At 36.5% G+C, this 21,404-nt stretch overlaps 1 protein-coding gene across 7 annotated transcripts in view; it reads right to left on the bottom strand.

The window, feature by feature from the left end:
* The window catches only part of THSD7A (thrombospondin type 1 domain containing 7A), a 272,353-nt gene that overhangs the window by 57,062 nt on the left and 193,887 nt on the right, over window positions 1-21,404 (bottom strand). For all 7 annotated transcript variants that reach the window (XM_085050811.1, XM_085050815.1, XM_085050816.1 and 4 more), the window contains 4 exons: window positions 15,968-16,159; window positions 7,400-7,634; window positions 4,244-4,359; window positions 1,901-2,033 (listed from right to left, as the gene is read on the bottom strand). In XM_085050811.1, the coding sequence (XP_084906937.1) occupies window positions 1,901-2,033; window positions 4,244-4,359; window positions 7,400-7,634; window positions 15,968-16,159 (676 nt within the window). The remainder of the gene's footprint in view (window positions 1-1,900; window positions 2,034-4,243; window positions 4,360-7,399; window positions 7,635-15,967; window positions 16,160-21,404) is intronic.

The raw sequence follows: 21,404 nt of genomic DNA on the forward strand, positions 1-21,404 counted from the left end.
TCCACCCCCCTCCATTAGGCATGCCTTCCAACACAAAAATGAATGGAGCCATTCTGCCTTTCTTGAAACACAGATGAGTCTTGGAGCTACTAAGATGACGTAGGATGAGCAAAATTTTAGGGTTTTTATTTTGTTTTCACAAATTTCAAAGCATATGATTACAATGGTATTGTCACAACAAACAAATTCCTTTACTAAGCTTCATTGAACAAATATCTTTCCAAAAGGAGAAATAAGAAACAGAAAGGAAGGGTAGCTACAGGAAAGTATTGGGACAGTGGGCTTGAGTGACTGCAAGGGTGCCTCAGGCAATTCCTGGGATCTTGGGTTGCTGAATGGCAACACCTTACAAATGTGGAGCCAGCCAAGAAAACCAACACAATGTGAATATGAGTCCACCATATCCAAAATAAAACACAGACAGAAAGAACTAGGAATAAACTGTTGATAACAAATGCAATATTGCACTGCTTAAATTACTCTATTGTTAATATAAACTGCTATGAAACTTTTACAAAGTTCCCTGCTAGTGCTGCAGATTACCCTAGTCCTTAAACATAACAAATCCAGGCAAGTCTGTTTGTTGCCACAACGCTAAAATAATCCCCAGGTGTCCACAGCTCCAGCCATGTTTTAAACTATCTCAATGCTTTTGAACCTCGAGTTTCATTGCAACCTGCCTCTATGGGACTGCAACTGACTAAGGCACGAGCCAGCTGAGTGTGTGAGTCCATCTGTCACAGCATGTGTGCAGGTCAGAAAGATGCTAAAGGAAATATATGGAACATGTGTTTAGCATTAGTTCGTGTCATGAAATATAAATGACCTCATCTACCACTCCCTAGCAACTCTTCTTTCCTATGCTCAGCACATTATCATGCAGCTCAGATACTGAAGACACTAAACAGATGAAGAGCAGTGAGCATTTTAAAAGATAAAACTCTGACTCTCATTTTAACTATAAAAAGTTCTTGAGCTCTGTTCCTCTGGTGTTCGGAGCACTGATTTTTGCAGCTTCCCAATGCTCTTTTCAATCTCTTCATATCTTTTAGTTGCATAGAGTGTGATCTCCTAATGAATTTGCAATGATAATTCTTATCGGATGATAAAAGCAACACATTTCTTTAATCTCAATTTCTTTTCATTAAACTAAGCTTAAATTCAATTTGTACCTCTGCAACAGAGAACAGTTTCACAGAAATTATTATTAAAAAAAAAAACAAAAAAAATCTTTTAATTATTTTGCCAAGTTAATCTAACTAACAGCATCAGAATTTTCTTAACTTTGTTTCTATCAACAGCCAGATCCACTTGTATGTCTAGACCTTCCCACACACTCAGATAGATACTACAGAACTACCCAAATATTTTCTTAAGCCATGATTATTCCAACTTCTGGAACAGTCCTCAACATTCTGTGGTGAAGATTAGGGCAATGCAGAGGACAAAGGGCATATAGGGGATATCTTCAGCTCTGGACTGTCTTGGTGCATACAGGGACAGAAGGATAAAGGATACGGTAGGTTGAACAGTGTGGCACCAGAACTCAGCTCTCCTAAATATATAAGCTTGCAGTTCAGCACTTTGGATAATTTAGGAAGATTTTTTTACATGCATAGAATGTCAAAAGAGTTTCTAGGAAAAAAAATTTTCTGGAAAGTAATTCTTAGTTGTTGCAATGCTCTTGCAAAGGAACTGGAACAAAATAAACCAGTGACTCCCTATGGCCCAACTGAGTCTACATATATGTTCTGAAACCTTGATCCAGATGTGCATCCCATTTTTCTTAATACATGTTAGAAAAACAACTACTGCTAAGAAATGGAATTCAGCAAGCTTTAGAAATAGTAAAAGTTGAAAAATTGTGTCTGAGCTGTCTCTAGCTGATTGTCTCACATACCTGTAGTTATGGCAGACAGGAGAAGCTTCACATTCCCTTTCCTCAAACAAAGAGTCTGGGCATTCCCGACCACCATTGGCAGGGAGCTGGATGATGACTCGGTGACGGGATTGCTTCTTTACTGTGACACCCCCTGCAAAGAGTAGAATAGCTTGTTTCTACTGCTGCTACTTAGAGATGGAACTAATTAGGGTGAGAACAAGATATTTGAGCCAATTGCTATAATATTCACATGCTATTTTGCCCATAAGCAGAAAAATTAAGCCTAATAGAAAAAACACTTCAATTTCAGCTCAAGGCCAGAAATCAGAACTAAACAGAAAGCAACACCAGCAACACTGAACAAATGAACAGACAACTGAAATAAATAAAAAGTTCAAGGGAAAAAAATTAAACCACCTTAGTTTGCTGCTACACTTTATTGTTTGAAGATGTAAGCTTGCCCTAATCATTTGCATGTAAAACCACAAACAGAAATTCCACTCTAGAATTCCTTTACAGTTTGCAGATTTTAATTATTATGGTAATTCATTATTAATGATAAACAGTATATAATTCCTGTGGGAATTTTGATTTCTGTCATCCTCAGGTATCAGTTCTCAGGCAGAAAATTAAGAGAAAAGCTACAGATCTGTATTAGTTCCACAGCAATGCCTATATTAGGTAAAAATCCTGGAGATTTTTTTTTTTTTTTCACAGGGAGCAGTAGAGCAGAGATTTGGCTGACTGGGCTGCTATCAGCTTTGGGTGGGTTATTACAGCAGCTGCAGCCTGTCTGATCACAGAAGCGAGCTGGACCACGGCCAGGCAATTGTAATTAGGAGCGAGCAGTAGGAGAATCCCGGCGGTGGCTCTCCACCACCTGGCCACTCTTCAACACACAGGAAACCCTTCACTCTCGAGTCAAACAGCTCCAGGAGATGCCAGGAGCTGGCGCGAGGGGCAAGACAGACGTGCAGCCCAGCAAAGCTACTGACCAGCTTGCTGGCACAAATAGGTAAACCCCATGAAATAAAAATTGTTTGTGTAGTATAAAGAGAGTTTGATTCACTGAATAGACAAAACACCTGTAGTTCACAAATATACTGTTTTATAGAAGCCTGCACGCTTGTTTGTGGTAAATATTCATGAAGATATGCTCATTGCATCAAGAACTTTTTTAAAACCCACAGAAATGGGAACGGAACTTTTGTCCAATATGATCTCCTCCAACAAAAGTATTTCAGAAAGAACAATTAATACTGCTGTAAAATTACACATATTTAATAATGAATAACTATTTCACAGATTTAGATTTAATGGATTCAGTTCTCTTTTTCCAAGGTTATAAAGTTAGTCTTCCTAACGCCTTTTTTTTTCTTTGTTAGAATGCACTAAACACTGATAGGAATTACTGCAAAAATGCCTTTATGCTCATGTCCTTTATAAAGCATAAAGAATTGGCTGTGACTGCCCAAGTCCGTATGTTTGATATAACTGTATCTTTCACATTCTGACAGAGTGGTAGCTGTGAGTAATCACCATGTGCCACACAGGGATTAGCACCCTGTGGAACTGCGGGTATTACAGAGCCTGTCTGTAATAGTACACATTAGAAAAATGCTTCCTGTTAAGCTTAAAAAGAGAAACAAAGCATGAAAATGGGGCTAATGTTAAGCCTGTCATCACTCTATGTGTGATTTCAGTGTAAAAAAAAAATCAGGGAAGACCTATACTGTTTTAAAGAGCTTTGCCAAGTGTATTAAAACAGTGATGGATCACATGTTTAAATTATACCATTCACATCAATGTAAAGTCTGTTGATTTTTATTAACTCTCCTTCAATTTTCCTTGGAGTAGAAGCAGCCAGAAAAAATTATATACAACTGCATATCTACTAATCTTCATACTTATCTCATGGTGTATAAAGACTCAGGTTTTTCTGATGAGCCAACACCATGAACTTAGGTGTTTCCAAATGCAAAATCAATCCATTTTATAATCTGATAATTAAAATGTTAACATTGTACAAGTATTGATGTTAAGATGATAAGCTGATAATGTTAAGGAATATGTGTCTACCCCATAAGTAGTTATCTCTTTATCACAGTAAGATGCAAATTGTAGTTTGTAACATTAGGAAAAACATGGAAAAAAATCCAAACAGATGCATATAGAAAATGTATAGAAATCACTGCTCTTTTCAGCAAAAAACTCTATGTCCTTCCTGCAGCAGCTGCACCAGGTATTACATGTCCTCTGTCAGAAAGTGATGTGTATAAACATTCTACCAAAAGAGACTGCTAGCCTAAATTCCCATTTTCTTATTCTTAAAATCTATTAGCACACAATGGATAAAATTACCTTCTTGACATGAAGAAGGACATGCTGTCCAGTCACTGAATGGAGTCACAATACAGTCCTTCCTACAGGGAAGCAGACAAGGTCTCACAGTTTCAGGTCGAAGGCTTTCAGGGCATCTAAAAAAAATTACAAAGAAACATTATCAAATAAACAATCACTCTGCAATGAAGTAGTGAATCGTGTGAGGTACTGAATGCCTGCAGGCACATGAGGACAGTGCTCATTGCCCAGAATTCAGCAGAATAGACCACAGATATAAAAACTAGTAGCAATTAAATACAGGTGGTGAAATCAAGCCAAACCTGCACCTCTGGATTTAAATAACCATCATCCCTTACTCACCATACTAGACTCTGTATTTTCAGGGTTATTTTCAAGCCTGCAGATAATTATGAAGAAAAGCCATCTCATTTAGCTTGGTAAAATACATTTTCAGGTCTCATCACTTTATCAGAAATATAAACCCTGGAAGGAGGCATACTTAAAATAAATAACACTGCTAACCCAGGAACAAATAGGTATAAGCTGGCTGTGATTACAAGAGAAACCAGGAAAGGATTTAAAACTGCCAGATCAATAAGACTGAGAAAGACTGTCAGAAAAGGCAGGAAACCTTACTTGTTTCAGGAAGAGGCTTGATAAAAAGGATTATTGGACTGCCACATATGGGCCTCATTACCCAGGTCATCTTCCCCATTCTGTGGGGATTCTGTCCTTTTTCATCAAGGAAAAACGACTCTCTAAGCTGCAATACTTGTTTCAGAATGATGCAATAACTCTTGCAGAAGTACTGCAAATATTTAAAATAGTTTCAAAATTGTTATTGCTCTAAAAACATACGGATTGTGGACTGGCTGAAGAATATGTAAAGATGTAATAAAAATATCACACCCACATTTGGGAGCTTTTGGATCATTATAGAGAAACATTACTATGACTAGCTTTTCCTCTTTTCAGTGCTGGGAAACTTGGACCAGTGAGGTGAGAGACTAGTTTTATATCTAGATTTCAACAGCTTGGTTTGTGTGAGGCATCTTTCCTGCCAGTCCAAAGGGGAGCACAGGCAAGTCTAATGGTGAACTATCAAGAAAATCCAGTCCCCACAGTCAGCAGAGAACTATGCCTGTGCAATATAAGGAGGAGGAAAAGCAGATTTGCAGCTTTACAGGAACATACTCTTCAGCAATAATACTTGCTCTTTCATGATTTCCATCATTTGTCTCTGCATTTTCCTGTCAATTCACATACACTTCTCAGTGTATGATCCATTACCATGGACCAGCACCAGTTCTTTGGTGCCCTCTTAAAACGGGATCTCCACCCTTTCCCTTTTCTCCCCTTCCACCAATGTGAAAAAAACATGAAATAATACAGCTATAGCAACATAAATCTCCATCACCTCTCTGTAAGTTCTCTCGATGTTTTTAAGTCAAATTGTGCCTTGGTTCTATGTGATCCATAAAATCAGATTCTATATGCAAGGGTGTATTTAGATATGATCAGATACACTGAAAAAACCTCTGCTAGCAATCACATATATTGACGATGTTGTCAGAAATTTTCTTTAAGGTTAAAATAAAAAATGTTTCTGAAAAGCATTGAATGTTAGCTTACTAACGGCTTTTCTTGCACTGGTTTTTCCTTTAAAAAACAGCAGAAATTATAAGCATACAAAACAGTCTGAAATACACACATTCACCATTTCACTGAGAACTTCATCTTTCAGGAGCACTGAACACTACAATTCCTCTTCAGATACTTAGGCAAGGCAATTAGTTCAATTAGAACACCATTTCTATGCTTTATATTGTTTGTATTTACTATATGTGGCTTAAAGCAAAGTATTGATTTTTTTTCAGTCCTTACTCAAGGTCAAATTAAACAGAAAAGATACATGCTGGAGTCCGTAACTTGTGAGGCAGATAAGGCCAATAATATTGATTGTATCATACCACAGTAATCCTTTTTATTAAGGGGAGTTTAAAACAAGGTTCCTATTTACATTTTCATGTTAAATGTCTGGGTCTTTAAAAATGATTCAGTGATTTCGATGTGACAATTTGAAGGATCAACCAAGACTTTTTTTCATTTCACATGATTTATCTATGAAAGAATAAAACAGTCCTCCTCCCAGAATTTTAGGTCAAATTAAAGGTAGAGACATTTACAGTAGATTTAAAAAGGATGATAAATCATGAGAGGTTTGTGGGGTTTTAAGTGTAAATGTACCAAAGAAAATATATAATGGTATCATGACTAAATAGAATAGCAACTTAATGCAGACAGACAACAATTTAGATTACTGAATGTGCAGACATTACTCCCCACATTTCCATTTAAAGTTAATTAGGCTTAAATCTACTGCAGAATAAAGCAACAAATGGCAGGCACCAAGCAAATGTTTAGTGGGAAAATAGCTGCCTCATGAACTTTCTAAACAACCTCTGAAATCAGTTCTTCCAGTTTTGAATCTGAGTGGGATATATTTACAGACTGCCAATCCCTACAAAGATATTATCAAATGCATTTTACCAGTGGCTAATCCGTATTTAACCCTGGTCACACATTAAACTGTAAAACCAAGTCATTGGGCCAAAGGAATAACTAAAAAAAACCCATATAGATGGGAAAAAAAGATCACAAAGTTTGCAAGTTAATGTTCAAACCAATGTTTTGAGTTAATGACCTGTCAGGTTCCACTATGCTACACCTCCTTGGTCTGGTTCTGAGAAGAAGTGCTGTGCTGTATTTAGATTCACACCACTATTTTTGAGTGGAACTGCATTAATCCCTACAGTGCACTGCTTGTTTGGAGGCACCACAAGGATCTTGAAAAAGGTGCTGCTCTGCATGTCACACACATACTCCAAAAATTTTGTCGTGACTCAACCTGACGGTGGCAAGGAGACAACTGGATTTAGTCCACTGTCAGCAGAATCACCACTGTAAATACCACCCATAAAAATCTATAGTGAGAAAGGTATTATCTAGCCCTCCTGTCATGCCAGTTTCGTATTTTTAGGAGATGAAGTGTTCTGTCATGAGAAAACAAAAAGTCAGTCTTTTTGCCTTCGCAAGCAGTCACTGCTGATAAAAATATAAGGCAGTAAAATCCAAACATAATTATAGCATGAGGATATTTTTAAAGATCTTTACTTTTTTGGGCCTACTTGTCCCACGTTGACTCTCACACAGATGACCTTTCTTGTCTGCATCCCCACAGAACAGGTGGCCTCCCCATTCCAGCTGGCAGAGGAGTTGAAAGCAGAGACAGACGTGTCCTCTATGCACTGTCCCCACGGGCCAGTCTGCCAATGATACACAGTGCAAGAGTGCTCGTTACAGCTGCGTGTTTCCTGCAGGGCACTACTGTTTGGGCACTGTACTCCTCCTGGAACAATAAAAGAGGGCAAAAGATCATTCAGTGGAAGGAGACACTTTTTTTTTCTATTTAAAAAAACCCATGCTTCAAACCCACTTGGAAATTTTCATAGTTTTATATTATCAGTTTGATTACATGAAAGAACTGCTGCTTCTTTTTCCTCCTCTTCATATGCCCAATATTTACTTTGACAAATTTCAGTTAACAAGCCACACAGAACAGACTGTTCATGGGCAGTATGTAAGTCTGTACCAAAAGGGTAACAAAACAATCATAACTTCTATAACACACTAGTGTGCTTGTAGTTATCTACACCCTTATTATTTGGGGGTTCTCTAGAAGAGACTGCACGAGATCACATAAGGACATGTGAAGGCTCTAGGCAGAAGAAATGGTTGATTATTCTAGTTACACATGCGTAAAGACCACTGTTTATGTCTAATTCACAGATCAGTTAAAAAGATTTTTGGAGCTCTTGTCCTAGCTCCCAGTGGATGTTTATCCATGTTATGCAAACCAAAGAGGATGGTACAGCTGGCAATTTCAGGTCCAGATTACGATAACAAAGCCTGTTGTAGGTTAAGATGAAAATGCAATCTAGTATCAATGATTGTGCAGAAAAACTCAGATAAAGCTATCTTTGTGGTGTTTGGTTTCATAAAGCATGTTCAGTTATTTGGCACTCCACACCTCCAGGAGAAATGAAGAGGTGTTTCCTACCAGAGCTGATCACAGGCTATTAGATGTCCAGCCCTGTGAGCAGATATTTGTCTGCTAAATATCTGGTTTTATCAGACACAGAGAACCTAGGTTTAAGATTCTGGCCTACAAGGAACAATGGGACTCCTATCTCCAACTGATGGAAAGGTAGCACAAGATCTAAACAACATTTTAGACTTTCCTAAAAGACAAGAAATATAAGAAAGATAACTGAAAGAGCAGCTTTCTATTAGTTAATTCTGATGAGCCATACAACTTTTCTCTAAAAAAAAAAAAGTGTGCTCACACCAAATGCATGTTGTAGAGTATATTATTGTTCTTTATATCCCAGCACTGAACTTCGGGCTGACTGCTCTACAGATGTGGAGGAGGGCAGGGATTTTAAACACTCATTGTTGAAATGAAACAAACAAGTAAATGTAATCAAATAAACAATGAATGCGTCAAATACGCAAACACAAGAAAGTCAGGTCACCAGTATAAAAACACTTTATACCCCAAGTTGTTCTGCACAGTCTAGATCTGCAGCAAACCTGAGCAAAGGTCCATTCTAATGAAATCACAAAATAAAATCCTAATTCTCAATATATTTCTCTAGAAACATTTTTAATTTCTGGCTTTTTTCTAAAAATATTGATGCAACCAAGCAACAGTAAACATTGTATTAATTGAGATGTTATGCCACAGACTAGCTAATGTTAAATTTTGCAAAAGGGGATTAGAAAAACCTACAAATATGTGAATGAAATTAAAGAACAACTTGAATCAATTTTTTTTTGTTTCAGAATGGATGCAACTCAAGTCTATCAGAATTGCTTAAAATATAGGTCAACATGCAGAGCATAAAAACACCAGATGCATTTTCCTAAAAAAGGAAATAAAAAACCAAATGTTGAAAGAAAATTATGGTTCTGTAATAAGAGTCATAAAGTTATCTAGCCATCATCCTTCAAGAAAAAAAAATCAGCTAACATCAGCAGATAGGAATATAAGCAAGGAAATTAGGAAAGTGAGCATATTTTGAAGAGGAAAAAAATAGTTAAGTCACAAATTATTTGTCATGGGAGAGAAAACTGATCTGTGTGAGGAGTCTAGACATGTTCTCCCATTAATAGGGTTAGAAAAGGAAAAAAAAAAAGATATAGGGAAGGTTGATAAATTAAGTATTTTAATCTGATGTTAGCTCAAGAAAAACACAAGGGAAATATTTAAGTAAATTCATAAATTAAAAAGGCTGTGTGTGGGGAAAAAAATATTTTCCCAGAATTGAATGCCACAGTCACCAGTTCCTAAGACATTTGAGAATAAAGTGACAATTTAGGTTCAGTTTTGACAGCTATGCAAGAATGTATATTTAGGGAAAAAAATGAGATTGACATTGACTTGTAAACAAAAAACATTGGGGCATGAATGTCTGCAGCTCAGTGGGAATCCAGTTCTGTTCAGAAAAAAACAGGAGTTAAAAAAACATGCAAAGACTGAACAAAATGTGGAAATAATGCCACTAAAATAAAAATCAATGTGCCATTCTCTCCAGGAAAACAGCATTCTCTTGTGCTTCCTCAAATTTAACTAGGTACAGAAAATGCAGAAGGGGTTGGAAAACTGGCAGTTAGAGATGCCCTTTCCAACATCTGTGTAGGGGTGACAACTTTATGAGCATGTCCCCAAAAGAAGACAGGCTTGACAGGAATATAATACTTAATGGGTATCACAGAAAAAAAAAATAAAATAGACATTTGAATTCATCACAATATGTGAAAAAGAGATACACAATAATAAATACATAATTTAGTAATAGATGATCAGTAAATAAGTGCTTGGCAGTACTAAAAATAATAATTTCAAGGATACAAAAAAACAGTTGGAGCTGAAGCATTTAGATTTGGGTTTGGATTCTTCAGCAAAGCAGACTTGGAAGTGAAAGACTAGCTTTGCAGAGGGACTTGCACATTGCTCTTAAAATAGCTGAGATATGATATTGTTTCCTTGAAAGCTTTAACAGAATTGTCATATGCTTGGATTGCTTTTCTGCCTGATTTGGAGCTGCTAATGGGTAAAACACCTTGCTCTGGGATATTCAGTGAGTGGATTTTATAAATCTTTTTTGTGACATTGACTTGATAACTTTCAAAATTTCAAAATACTAGACATTTTTTAAAGGATTTAGGATCATTTTAAGTAATCATTTTGCTATCACTCGTTTTTGCAAATGCATATAGTTTTACAAACACATTTCAAAACAGCTGGAACAATCTTAAAGTTTGAGAAAACAGATGTGACTGAAGTGCCTCTTGCATTCTAACCAGTGAGGTGTTAGTCATTTTTTTGCTGTAGGAGAGTTAGGCACTTCTCAAGGCAGCTGAAAACAGAAGAAACCATTTTGCGTCCTGAAAACAGCCACAGTCAGAACCAAGACTGCTCCAGCTCTGCAAACATCAATGCTTCCTCACCTGGTGTATATCAGCTACACAAACCAAGCAGACCTGTCCTAAATACACAACAGGTCAGGACACAGAGTGGACCCACAGGAACAGTGAGGTCTGTCCTCAAGGCTTTTCCAGGAGAGGATTTGTACTCCTGACCCCTCGCTGCAGTCAGGAAGCTGAGATGATGGTCTCTTGAGCAAAAGAAGCACAGGCACATCCTCTGCCCTGGCTCACCTTTCTCACACAGGTGTCAGGTCAATTAGTAAGACTTGCCTGAAAATTCAGGTTGCACAGTTCCAAAACTAAGTGGGTTTTTTTTATTCCTGTTTCATAAAAAACCTCATGTTCTCCAAAATTTACTCTTTTGTGAATGAGCAATTTGCTGGTAAAACAATTACTCAATTCTATGCTTTCAGATGTAATTACCAAGCACTTTTATTTCAAGCCAGGAAAATACAAAAATTAAAAACAAACTCAATAAGTGTAGGAAGAGTAAGTAATTAAAAAACCCTCAGCATAACTTCTTGTTTGCAACTACAAAGCCAAACTATACTGGAATTTAAACAGGAATAAAATTTTAAAGCATATCACCAATAATTTGCTAGGTATTGAGAAGAAAGTCTTTTGATCCAGCTATTTCTTACATATTCAATAAATCAGTCTTGCAGATAGATGAGAAGTAAGAGCTGTTGGGCCCTGTCAAACAGAATATCTGATGAGATGGACAACTAATATTCTGTACTACCTAACTATGATATTTAGGAGTCTGTGATATATGAGGTCATACCACATAGTCCTTCTGGCATTATACTTCACAAATCTATGAGAATGTAATACCTATAGTAAAACACTGCCATGCCTATGCATCCCTGCCCTAAGAGAATACATGAAAAAATTTTCCCTTCACTCTCACATCATTAAATTAAGCTTTTAAGCCATCTTATTTTCCTCTTTGCATTTGAATTTTGGTTTTTTGGTTTTGGTTTGGTTTTTTTTTGGTTTTTGGGGTTTTTTTGGGGGGATAGGTTGTTAATTCTTTACTTTTCCAAAATTGGTATTACTGATAAAACTTGGTACGTAATCTTGGTACACATCCACAAGGTTAGTGTTATGCTGTATGGCACTGATTTGTCAGTATCTATCTATGGAAGTGTATAATCAATACAGAATCAATCTACATATATATTACTTAAAAACTAAGGTTCATTTAGTACTTTATAGTCTCAGGTCTAGTAGTAAAGGGAAGCAGTCTTAGTGCACACTACTAATTATATAAAATTTATTGTAAACAGGGAAAAAAAAAAAGAATAGAAATAAGAAACAGAATATAAAACAAAAATAGACAAACCCTACATTCAACAGAGATAGGCTGAGCTGTATATAATGCCTTACTAGATTTATGCAGAACAACTATATGATATATCAGGTAACATCACTATGTCCTTTGCTGTCATTTTGTATTTTGAGACAGTGACTTTTCTGAGTTTCTTACTGTACCATGAAATATTTGACAGTGACACAAATGAGCTACCACTATGGGCAGTCCCACAGAAAGACATATTTATAAATCACTTTGCCTTTCAAACCTTCAAGCTGAGGACAATGATCTCAGAAAAAATATCAAAAATTGTTATTGTGACAATTATTTCCACATGGAGTCATCTCACAAAGCACAGTAAGTCTTTATCTTGTGAAGAAACTCCTTTCTCTCCACTGAATGCAAGTAAATAAGGCCATCCCAGATGTGCATGACCACACCATGCTTGAGGCTCAGCAATGTGTGGTTTGACCAGAAGAAAAGGGTCTTGTTTGGAATAAGGAAATGATGATGAGAGGGTGCACAACTGAGGTCAGCTCCTGGCTCAAGCAGAAATCAGTATGGTGCTGGTGGGGCAGTTGGTATCCCAGAGCTCATTAGAAAACTCTGTCACTGTTGTAATTTACATATGGCTTATATTTTTCCTGTGAACCTGTTCTCAACATTGAGGAATTATTATAATACTACTGAATTATTCCTAATTCATTAAAAAAAAATTGATTTTTTTAGACTGTGGCTGCTTCCTGGTGGCTACTTATGTTAACTTTATGGTTTCTTCAAGTCACAAATAGATGGGAAATAAGAGAAAAAAAAAATTTTTAGGTGTGAAATGACATAGCTTTATTACACAGTTATCTGCCAACATTAACATGAAAAATGGCAGAATATAGTATTTTTCATTACAAAGAGGAGAAAACTGATCACAGACAATACTTAATAAAAAACCACCTAAGATCCAGATAAAAAAACTTGTTTCACATGTATCTATAGATCCTCCAAAATTTTAATGTGGTGTTCATGTTCAAGTAGCCAAATGAAAAAGAATTAAATGCTTCAGATCCTTTGAGGCATTACAGTATTCACTGCGTATGTAAGGACTACAGTCCTTCCTAGGATTCTGAATTGAATGTCTAGCATGACTCACACCTGGACTCCTTATGTCACCTTAGAATACAAATTTAGACTTATGGATAGGCAACAGTAATTTCATTAATTTTTTCATTAAATAATTTCCAATCCTGATATATAATAGGAATAATATATATTTATGTATAATACATTTGTGTCTTGAGTAAAGACACATGGCAGCATTATACAGGAATTACTATGGAATAGCTTACCCAGTCTGCTCTGTCTCTCATACCAACAGTTCAAAAAAAGGTTCAGAAATCCAAAAGAATACATTTGTGTGACTGTTCACCTGAACAGAACTGATAGCTGTTTTTAAAACTCACTTTTAATGTGTAAATGGAATTTTTGGTCTTATATTTATAAGACTTGGGATTTTTAATTATACATGATGCTTACAGAGTTTCCATCTACAGTTCTGTGCATTTTTTCTAAGTTCTGAATAGAACTGAGAACTGTATGTTTTCCAAACAATGTTAATGTGAAGCTTCCTTTTATATCAACGGAATACAGATGTTCAGATACATGAATATATTCTGTGCTCCTGGAACATGAAATGACCTCTGAGCACCCAGTATTTTAAGTTTTGGGAACACAGCTGATCTCAGTCATGGAGTTCTGGAGGTGAAAAGTCATTCAGTTATGTGTCACATAGCAAATGACTAAAAGGCATAACAGGAGTATGAGGAGAAAAATAGCATTAACTCTAATTCCACTGAAGGATAAAAATAAAAGTTAAACTGATACATTTTGAATATAATACAAGAAAAGGTGAAAAGTACATTCCAGCTAAAGCTATAAAAATACCCTATGCCTTGGAAGGTTCTTTCATTTATTTATACACTTTCATTCTCTGGAGTTTGTAGAGAGTACAAAAGAGAAAAGTGTTGAAGAGATCTGACCAAGATGTGAGTGCACTGCTGTAAGCTGGGTAGACCTACCAGTTTGTATCCTTCAAAAAACCTCAGAATAACCTCATCTAAAACAGTGGGAAAGAGGCCAGGGTTTGAGCAAAGCTGAAGCACTGCAACACCCAGGTAATGAGTCAGCTTTCTCAGCCTTACTTCAGAGATTTCTTCACTACAGCCTCTGTGGTTTGAGATCTGCCAGTCTTTGTGATCACTCTGTGCTGATTCTGATCACTGCACAACAAACATGAATAAAATTCACATCTCTAAAATCCAGGCTATGCAGAACAGCTTTTCTTCATCTGCAGCCTTGTAAATTAACTTGGGTTGTATTAAGTATCAAAGCCAGAATAAAGAGTAGTTTTTAAGATTAAGCATAAGAAAGTCAAATAATTTCTGGGAGTAATTTAGGTTTTCACTGCTGTGACATCCTTGTCAGAAGTTTAAATTTCTGACTCCAGTAAAATTACAAAAGTATACAGAAAATCTGTAGTCTTGGCCTACATGGACAAGCAAGAAGCACATGAATATATGTTTATTTGAATTATCTGGCTCTGTGTTTTCCCCAAAATGAGTCTGTTTGACACATGTAAAAAAAAGGAACAACATAAACCCCATTTTGTTTCTAATTTTAAAAGTGTTTCTACTTTGTTACATAGATACACCTAAGTGACTTATGATGTGAATCGCCTACTAAAATATAGTTCTGATTGACACATCTCTAGCAAAGGTTCTTTTCAGGGAAAAGGTTGAAAGTGCTCTGCTATATATACTTTTTTTTTTTACAATCACCCAAATTCTGTCAAATACACAGTTCATTTTTAGCAATGATATCAACCATGTCTGTAAACAGCAAAGTGTACAGATACTCTGTTTCACTGTTTCCCTACCTTGCAGCTTTCACTTTTTAAGCTAAAATTTCACTTTCTATAAAGTATAAAATGCTTAACAATTTAAAAGAAGAACTAACACATGCATGTAATCCTATACTGAAGGCATTTAACTTTTCTGTCAGTAATACATGTGGGTAAACAACTTCCAAGAACCCTTTGGTGGCTATGTCTCCTGGCATTGCATGAGGCATTTTATCAGCTGGACCCTGGCACACCTGACATGGCCATTTTTGAACCATGTTACATACAGAATACATTTCTTGTATAAGGTCCCCACCCCTCCAAATACTTAAAACCAGAACAAAAGAGCTACAGGAAGCATGGAAAATCATCAAAGAATAGCCATGAACCTATATCTAAAACCTATTTCTTCTTCTCCTTTATATTCCAGCTATGTCTTCTCTTTGCATTTGCTGCAGACACTGCACAAGGACCATTTAAATAAGTGGAAAGCGTTCACGAGTGAGGACAAAAACCATAATCTTGCTATGAATAAAAATGTTAGTGGCATAACATAAGTTACCAATTTGAGATAAGAAGGTACAAAACCCATCTGCTAACATTTGAGCTATGAAAATTCTCGTATTTCAGCATTCACGATACTTATATCCTTTGAAATTACGGTTGCTAATCTGTATTGGATAAATTGTTCTCCTTATTTAATTTTAAATTTAATTTCACCTATCTGAAACTGAAATAGTAACGTTAAGAACACTAGTATAAATATAGTAACATTAACTGAAAGGAGCAAAATAAAATTTTTTTAAAACATCTCTAGGTACAAGGAGTAAATGTGGTTACTGTCATTTAAATAATTTTGCTAGATTTAAAAAACCCCAACTCCACCTCATAATTTCTTCCTGTCGATCAAGAAATTCCTCTGACATGACAAAGGCAGCGGAGGATTCCCAATGCAGCAGGAGCCCGCGAGAGCGCGAGCGCTTACCTTCCCCCGCGTACGCCAGGATGGAGCGGGCGCGCATCTGCCTCCCTTCTGTGGTTTTGCCCGAGCAGGTGTGCGAGCAGGAGGACCAGGCTGACCACACGCTGAGCACGCAGTCCTTGGGGCACGGCGCGTCGCACACCACCGGGATCGGGTAGATGGCATCTCTGCACAGCTGTCTGTCAACCTCTTCTCCTGGGAAAAAGAGAGGCCCGTAGCAGTCTATCATTTGCTAAATTAACTTAAAATGAGCAATCTCGTCCAGATGGGCACACAAATAAATTAGATTCTGCTCTTCTATATAAAGAAGGTAAATAGATTTTTTATTGAAGTGACTTGTCTTTTCTGTCTCGATTCTAGAAAAGCACGCTTAAACCTAGTGTGATTCATACTCTCATGAAGTCAGCCTGGGGGGTTTTTAGACTTTAGTTTTGTCATACATACTTGATCCCACACAAAATCCAAATGTAACAGAGTATATAATACAACTATGGAAAACCATGTGCATGGAGATGCACATATAGCAATGACCCAGTTTTGATCCACATTTGTGGGAGAAGGGAAAAACATCCTAACTAAGCCAGTTTTATAATCCACAATTCATCCTTTGAATTTCAGCTATCCATCAAAATATGAAAAGCTGCAGTAAATTTCAGTCAAAGTGTATGGTTGGAAAGATCTTCATTTGCTAGCAAACCAGCAACACATCACTCTTTCTGTCATGGAATTACAAAAAGATCTATGCATTTGTATTCTGTAGGCACACATTCCATTACAACAAAAAAGATCCAGGCTGGTATAAATTGCTTAATGAAATATTAGTTAGTGTTTAAGTAGCAGGGTTGCTTTTGTTTTCAGTCCTATAATTGTGAAAGCACTGTGTCTGAGATGCGTCTGAAGAGCAGCCTAATCACAACATGGACAGTTTTGTGAGGTGACATGATTTCTTGATCAAAAAAGTTATTATTTATTAAGGGGTGAATGAACAAATGACCACGTATGCTGATGTCACTAAGTCTCATGATAAACCTTCATGTTGGAGCAAAGGATGAAAAAAAAGGAGGAGGGAGAGATTTGGGTCCACTTTTTAGAATTCTAGCCTGGCTATCATTACATAATATCTCTTACAAGGAACTGTGAACACTCTGCATCTAAGGGTACACTGGACTTCTGAGGCCCTGATAACCACATAAAATTCAGGCATGAAAGAGACAGTTCAGTTGTAAACATAAAACTTTTTTCTTTTTTAATTTTCTATAAAGGATAACATATCAAAGCATCTCAATGCCTTTTGTGATATATGATCCTTGCTGTACTAGGGCATGAAACCTTCTGTTATGATTAATCTACTGAACCACTCTTGAATCTTACAGAACCTCGACCAAACAGGAGTTGTATACATTATGCACTTCCTAAGATTTACCATGTCAACCCCTTTGTTTTTATAGTCAATGTCAACAAAATAATCTCTTATCAATATTTGCAAATGAATGTAAGTCTTCAATACAACAAAATATTTGTTAGATATATTGATTACATATCCTGTAATTGAATCATAAAGGCATCAGCTACTGTTAGCAACTACTGTATGGACTCTGAAACCTAATTCAGTGAGAACTGAGTACAGTATAAATAAAACCAAAGATCTAAAACCACTGCTTAACATGAGTCTCAAATAAGCCTTTAGTGCTAATAATAATAATAATAAATATGATTCAAATACCAATCAAAACAGAAACTACATAAACTAAGTTTTTTGTCATTCAAGGTTTACAGTCTTAGAACTTAGAAAATAAGAATCTCTGTCAAGCTGACTTCCTGAAACTAGGAGGTTCTTTAGTACTAAAGACATTTCATGAGTCCCAGAAGTATTAACCAAATTCTTTGTGAAAGTGTAAAAGATGAGAACCATCCATTCAATATTATATCCTTTTAACCAGTGTCAAATATTTTATTCATACAGAATATTTAGGCACAACAGAACTACAAACATCAATCTTCCTTGGTTCTGAAAACCAGGGAAAATCCTGCAGCTCATGTTTTTAAAATAGCCTAAAGTAGTCAAAGTCATCTGAATTATAAAGACCTTTGAAATCAAGTCAGTCCCAACAGCTATATTTTCCCATATTAAAATACAAATTTGAACCCTGCCAAAGGCTTCATAGCTCTCCCATGCCAAGTTCTGCTTCCCTCACTGGACTCAGTCTTTGCATCAATTGCTGCCTCTGTTATATTGCAGGTCAACACACCCTGACACCAATGCAGGAGGGATTCCTTTCTGCTTCATCAGAAGGGCATGGGTTTGGGTTCAAGGACAAGAGACAGAGGACTGTAAGCTGCTTTTCCAAATAGAAAAAAAAAGATAGAAAAGGGGTGAACCCTAGTTCAAATTGTTCCATTGCTAGATAAGACTCAATAAGGTAAACTGCTACGACACTTGTACCATTCGCAGGAAATGCTACTATTACAATCAAGTGTGTCACCATAGTGAGCTTATTTATCACCTACTGGCTGTTAACTTTAAACTCAAGCTAAATTTGGTGCCACAATGAGAAATTCTGTTAACTTAGCTTCAGTCCGAGTTTATATCTCAAATGAAACCAATCCTTCACTCTCTCTCCCAAAATCAAAGCCCCTCTTTTCTCCTTTGTTTCTACAGTGAAAATATTCTAGAGATATATATCTTACATATTGGCATTTCATTTTTAACAGCTGTCCAATTCTTATCAGATGAATTCAATAGCATAGAAATGTAGTTGGAAGGAATGTTTTATAATGGGTACTTCTTATCTTCACGGAAATATTTTATTTAGACTAAATTGTTTCTGACATTTCACTAATAATTTTATGAACAACTTGACCTTTGTTGCCTTCCTCTTCAAAGTGCACAGTATAGTCAACTGCCAGGAACCACTCAACCATAAGCTGGGAACAATGCCAGCATAAAGACTACTTAGAAAACCTCCAATTTGAAAATGTTTGCTACTGTGTGTTGAAGCAAGTCCAGAGGAGGGCCATGAAGGTGATCAGAGGGTTGGAACATGTCTCCTTTGAGGAACAGCTGAGAAAATTGGAGTTGTTCAGCCTGGAGAAGAGAATTCAATGAGACATTATAGCAGCCTTCCAGTACCTAAAAAAGAGCTGACAAGAAAGATGAAAAGGTGCTTTTTAAAAAAGCATGTAGTGATAGGACAAGAGGAAATGGCCTTAAACTAAAAGAAAGAAGATAAAAGGAGACATTCTTTACTGTGAAGGTGGAGAGGCACTGGAGCAGGTTGTTTGTCAAAAGCAGTAGATGCCCCATCCCTGAAGGTGTTCAAGGCCAGGTTGGATTGAGCTCTGAACAACCTGTTTTAGTGGAAGGTGTCCCTGTCCATGGCAGGAGGGGTGAAATTACACGGTCCTTAAGGTCCTTTCCAATCCTAACCATTCTGTGATTCTATGATTTTATTTGAACATTATAGGTAAAAATTTATGTTGCACAAGAATTGAAAACAGAACTCCAGAAAACATGCCTGAACAGCTTCTGCCCTGGTTTACTTATACTCTAAACAACAGAATGACAAAAATTAAAAAGCAGAAAGATGAAAAAAGAATATGACATTTCTGTCAAGAGAACTCTTCACCATTTATCAGTTGATTTGTTCATTAAAATCTGAAATTTAGCCACAGTCCATATTTACGAACAATGCCAATGCTGTTGAATGATATTTCTCTTTTAGGCTAGAGATACACATTTTGAACTAAAATCTCCAAATCGCACTTAAGGAAATGACTGCATGTAAAAATGGCAGGAAGCAAAAGAGTTTTAGTTTTTCAAGAATTTAAAATGTCAAAAATTATTTAAACCTCTTCTGGGATTTTTTTTGCAGATTTACATCAGTGAGGAGTGCTGAGGGGATAGCCTTTCAAATCCACATCTCTTCCAGAAATTATTATGCTCGACCCAGCTAGGCAGTTAGCAAAGCTACCTCCTTTTGGCCAACTTCTTGGCGTGAAGATTTCCTGGTATGTGTGCACACATGAGAGCCACTATTGAACTATGAAACTATTTAATTGCTTAAAAGAAAACAATCAAAAACAACCACAAAACACCAAGCCAACCAAACAAAAAACCCCAAACCTTCTACTGAATAGGCAGATTTTTACAGATCAGAGAGGTACCTTGTGAATAGCATTCAGGAGGAACTGACTAATAAGTATCAGACTGTATTTACATCACCATTCTTGTTTTACTACATTCATAAAGCAAATATTGTATCTGTGAAAATTTAGTCTAGATGCTAAAGGTTGGGCTAGACCACATTCTGTGGTTAACACAGTCAAATTATGTCAGTCCTTTGTGTTTTTGTCTACTCATCTGTAAAATGTGTCTGATATTTAAGTTTCCTGTAAAATGCTTCAAGAAAGTTCCAATGGGAAGTATTCCTAGAGCTGGAATTACTAGAGAGACATGGTAAAGAAACCCTCTTGCTTATTGTGCATCTTTTAACATGAAGCATGCTTCATTGCACAGTAAAAAATTGCTGTCAAATTCTGACCTGTGGTAAATGGAAGTGCAAGTGCTTAACAGAGGGCAAAACGTTTTTTAAGCCTTAAAATGAACAGTAAAATCACTTCAAGATTCAATGAGGCATAGAGAACAACTTAAAAAAATCAGCATAAAATGAAATTGCTGCTGGAGCCCTATGCACTAGTCAGTGAGCCTAGTCTCAGTTCTGTGCCAGCAAACCAGCTATAGTTCCTGAAACACTCACTTATCACCTGATGTAAACAAAGTAACTTTTGACACCAAAATAAAAATAAATGCAATTAAATCAAGAGAATACTTTGAATGTTAATCTCTAACATTATTTTTAATACACCTGTGTAATCAGTAAAGGGCAGGAATATCACAACGTGGCAAAACAACTTTTACAGTTGCATTATTTTAAAGTTCATAAAAGACAGCAACTGAGCCCAAAGGCTAAAACTGCAGACTTCAGATTCTCTATTGCTTAGTTCAATGTGTTCAAATTTACCATTATATCTTCAAGTGGAAGAGAACAGTCTCTTACGTCAGTATCTTGTACATGATGTATCATCCATTGGAAAACTGCTGGGCAGATGAAATACTTGGAAAAATACTCCAGAGCTCAACTTTTAAAGTGATTGTGGGTGAAGAAGGCCTTGTCATTATTTAACTGCCTTCAGTTAATGCCTCTAATCATGGAGGCTGCAGGAGAAAAATGCAGTTACTTCACATGACAGCAAAATCTGTGAGCTGTGCTGGTTGCCACTGACTGTTTCCTACCTTTCCTGTGTAGAAAAATAATCAACAGGAAAGTATTGAACTGCCTTTGGTATGGGTTGTAAAGGCTGAAATGGCTGACAATGTTCTTTATCTTGAACTCCCATGCAGTTTCTCATATGCATTTCTTTCACATGAGGAGCTACACCT

This window comes from Lichenostomus cassidix, chromosome 2 (assembly GCF_008360975.1).
Source record: "Lichenostomus cassidix isolate B80296 chromosome 2, HeHo_3.0, whole genome shotgun sequence".
Taxonomy (NCBI): domain Eukaryota; kingdom Metazoa; phylum Chordata; class Aves; order Passeriformes; family Meliphagidae; genus Lichenostomus; species Lichenostomus cassidix.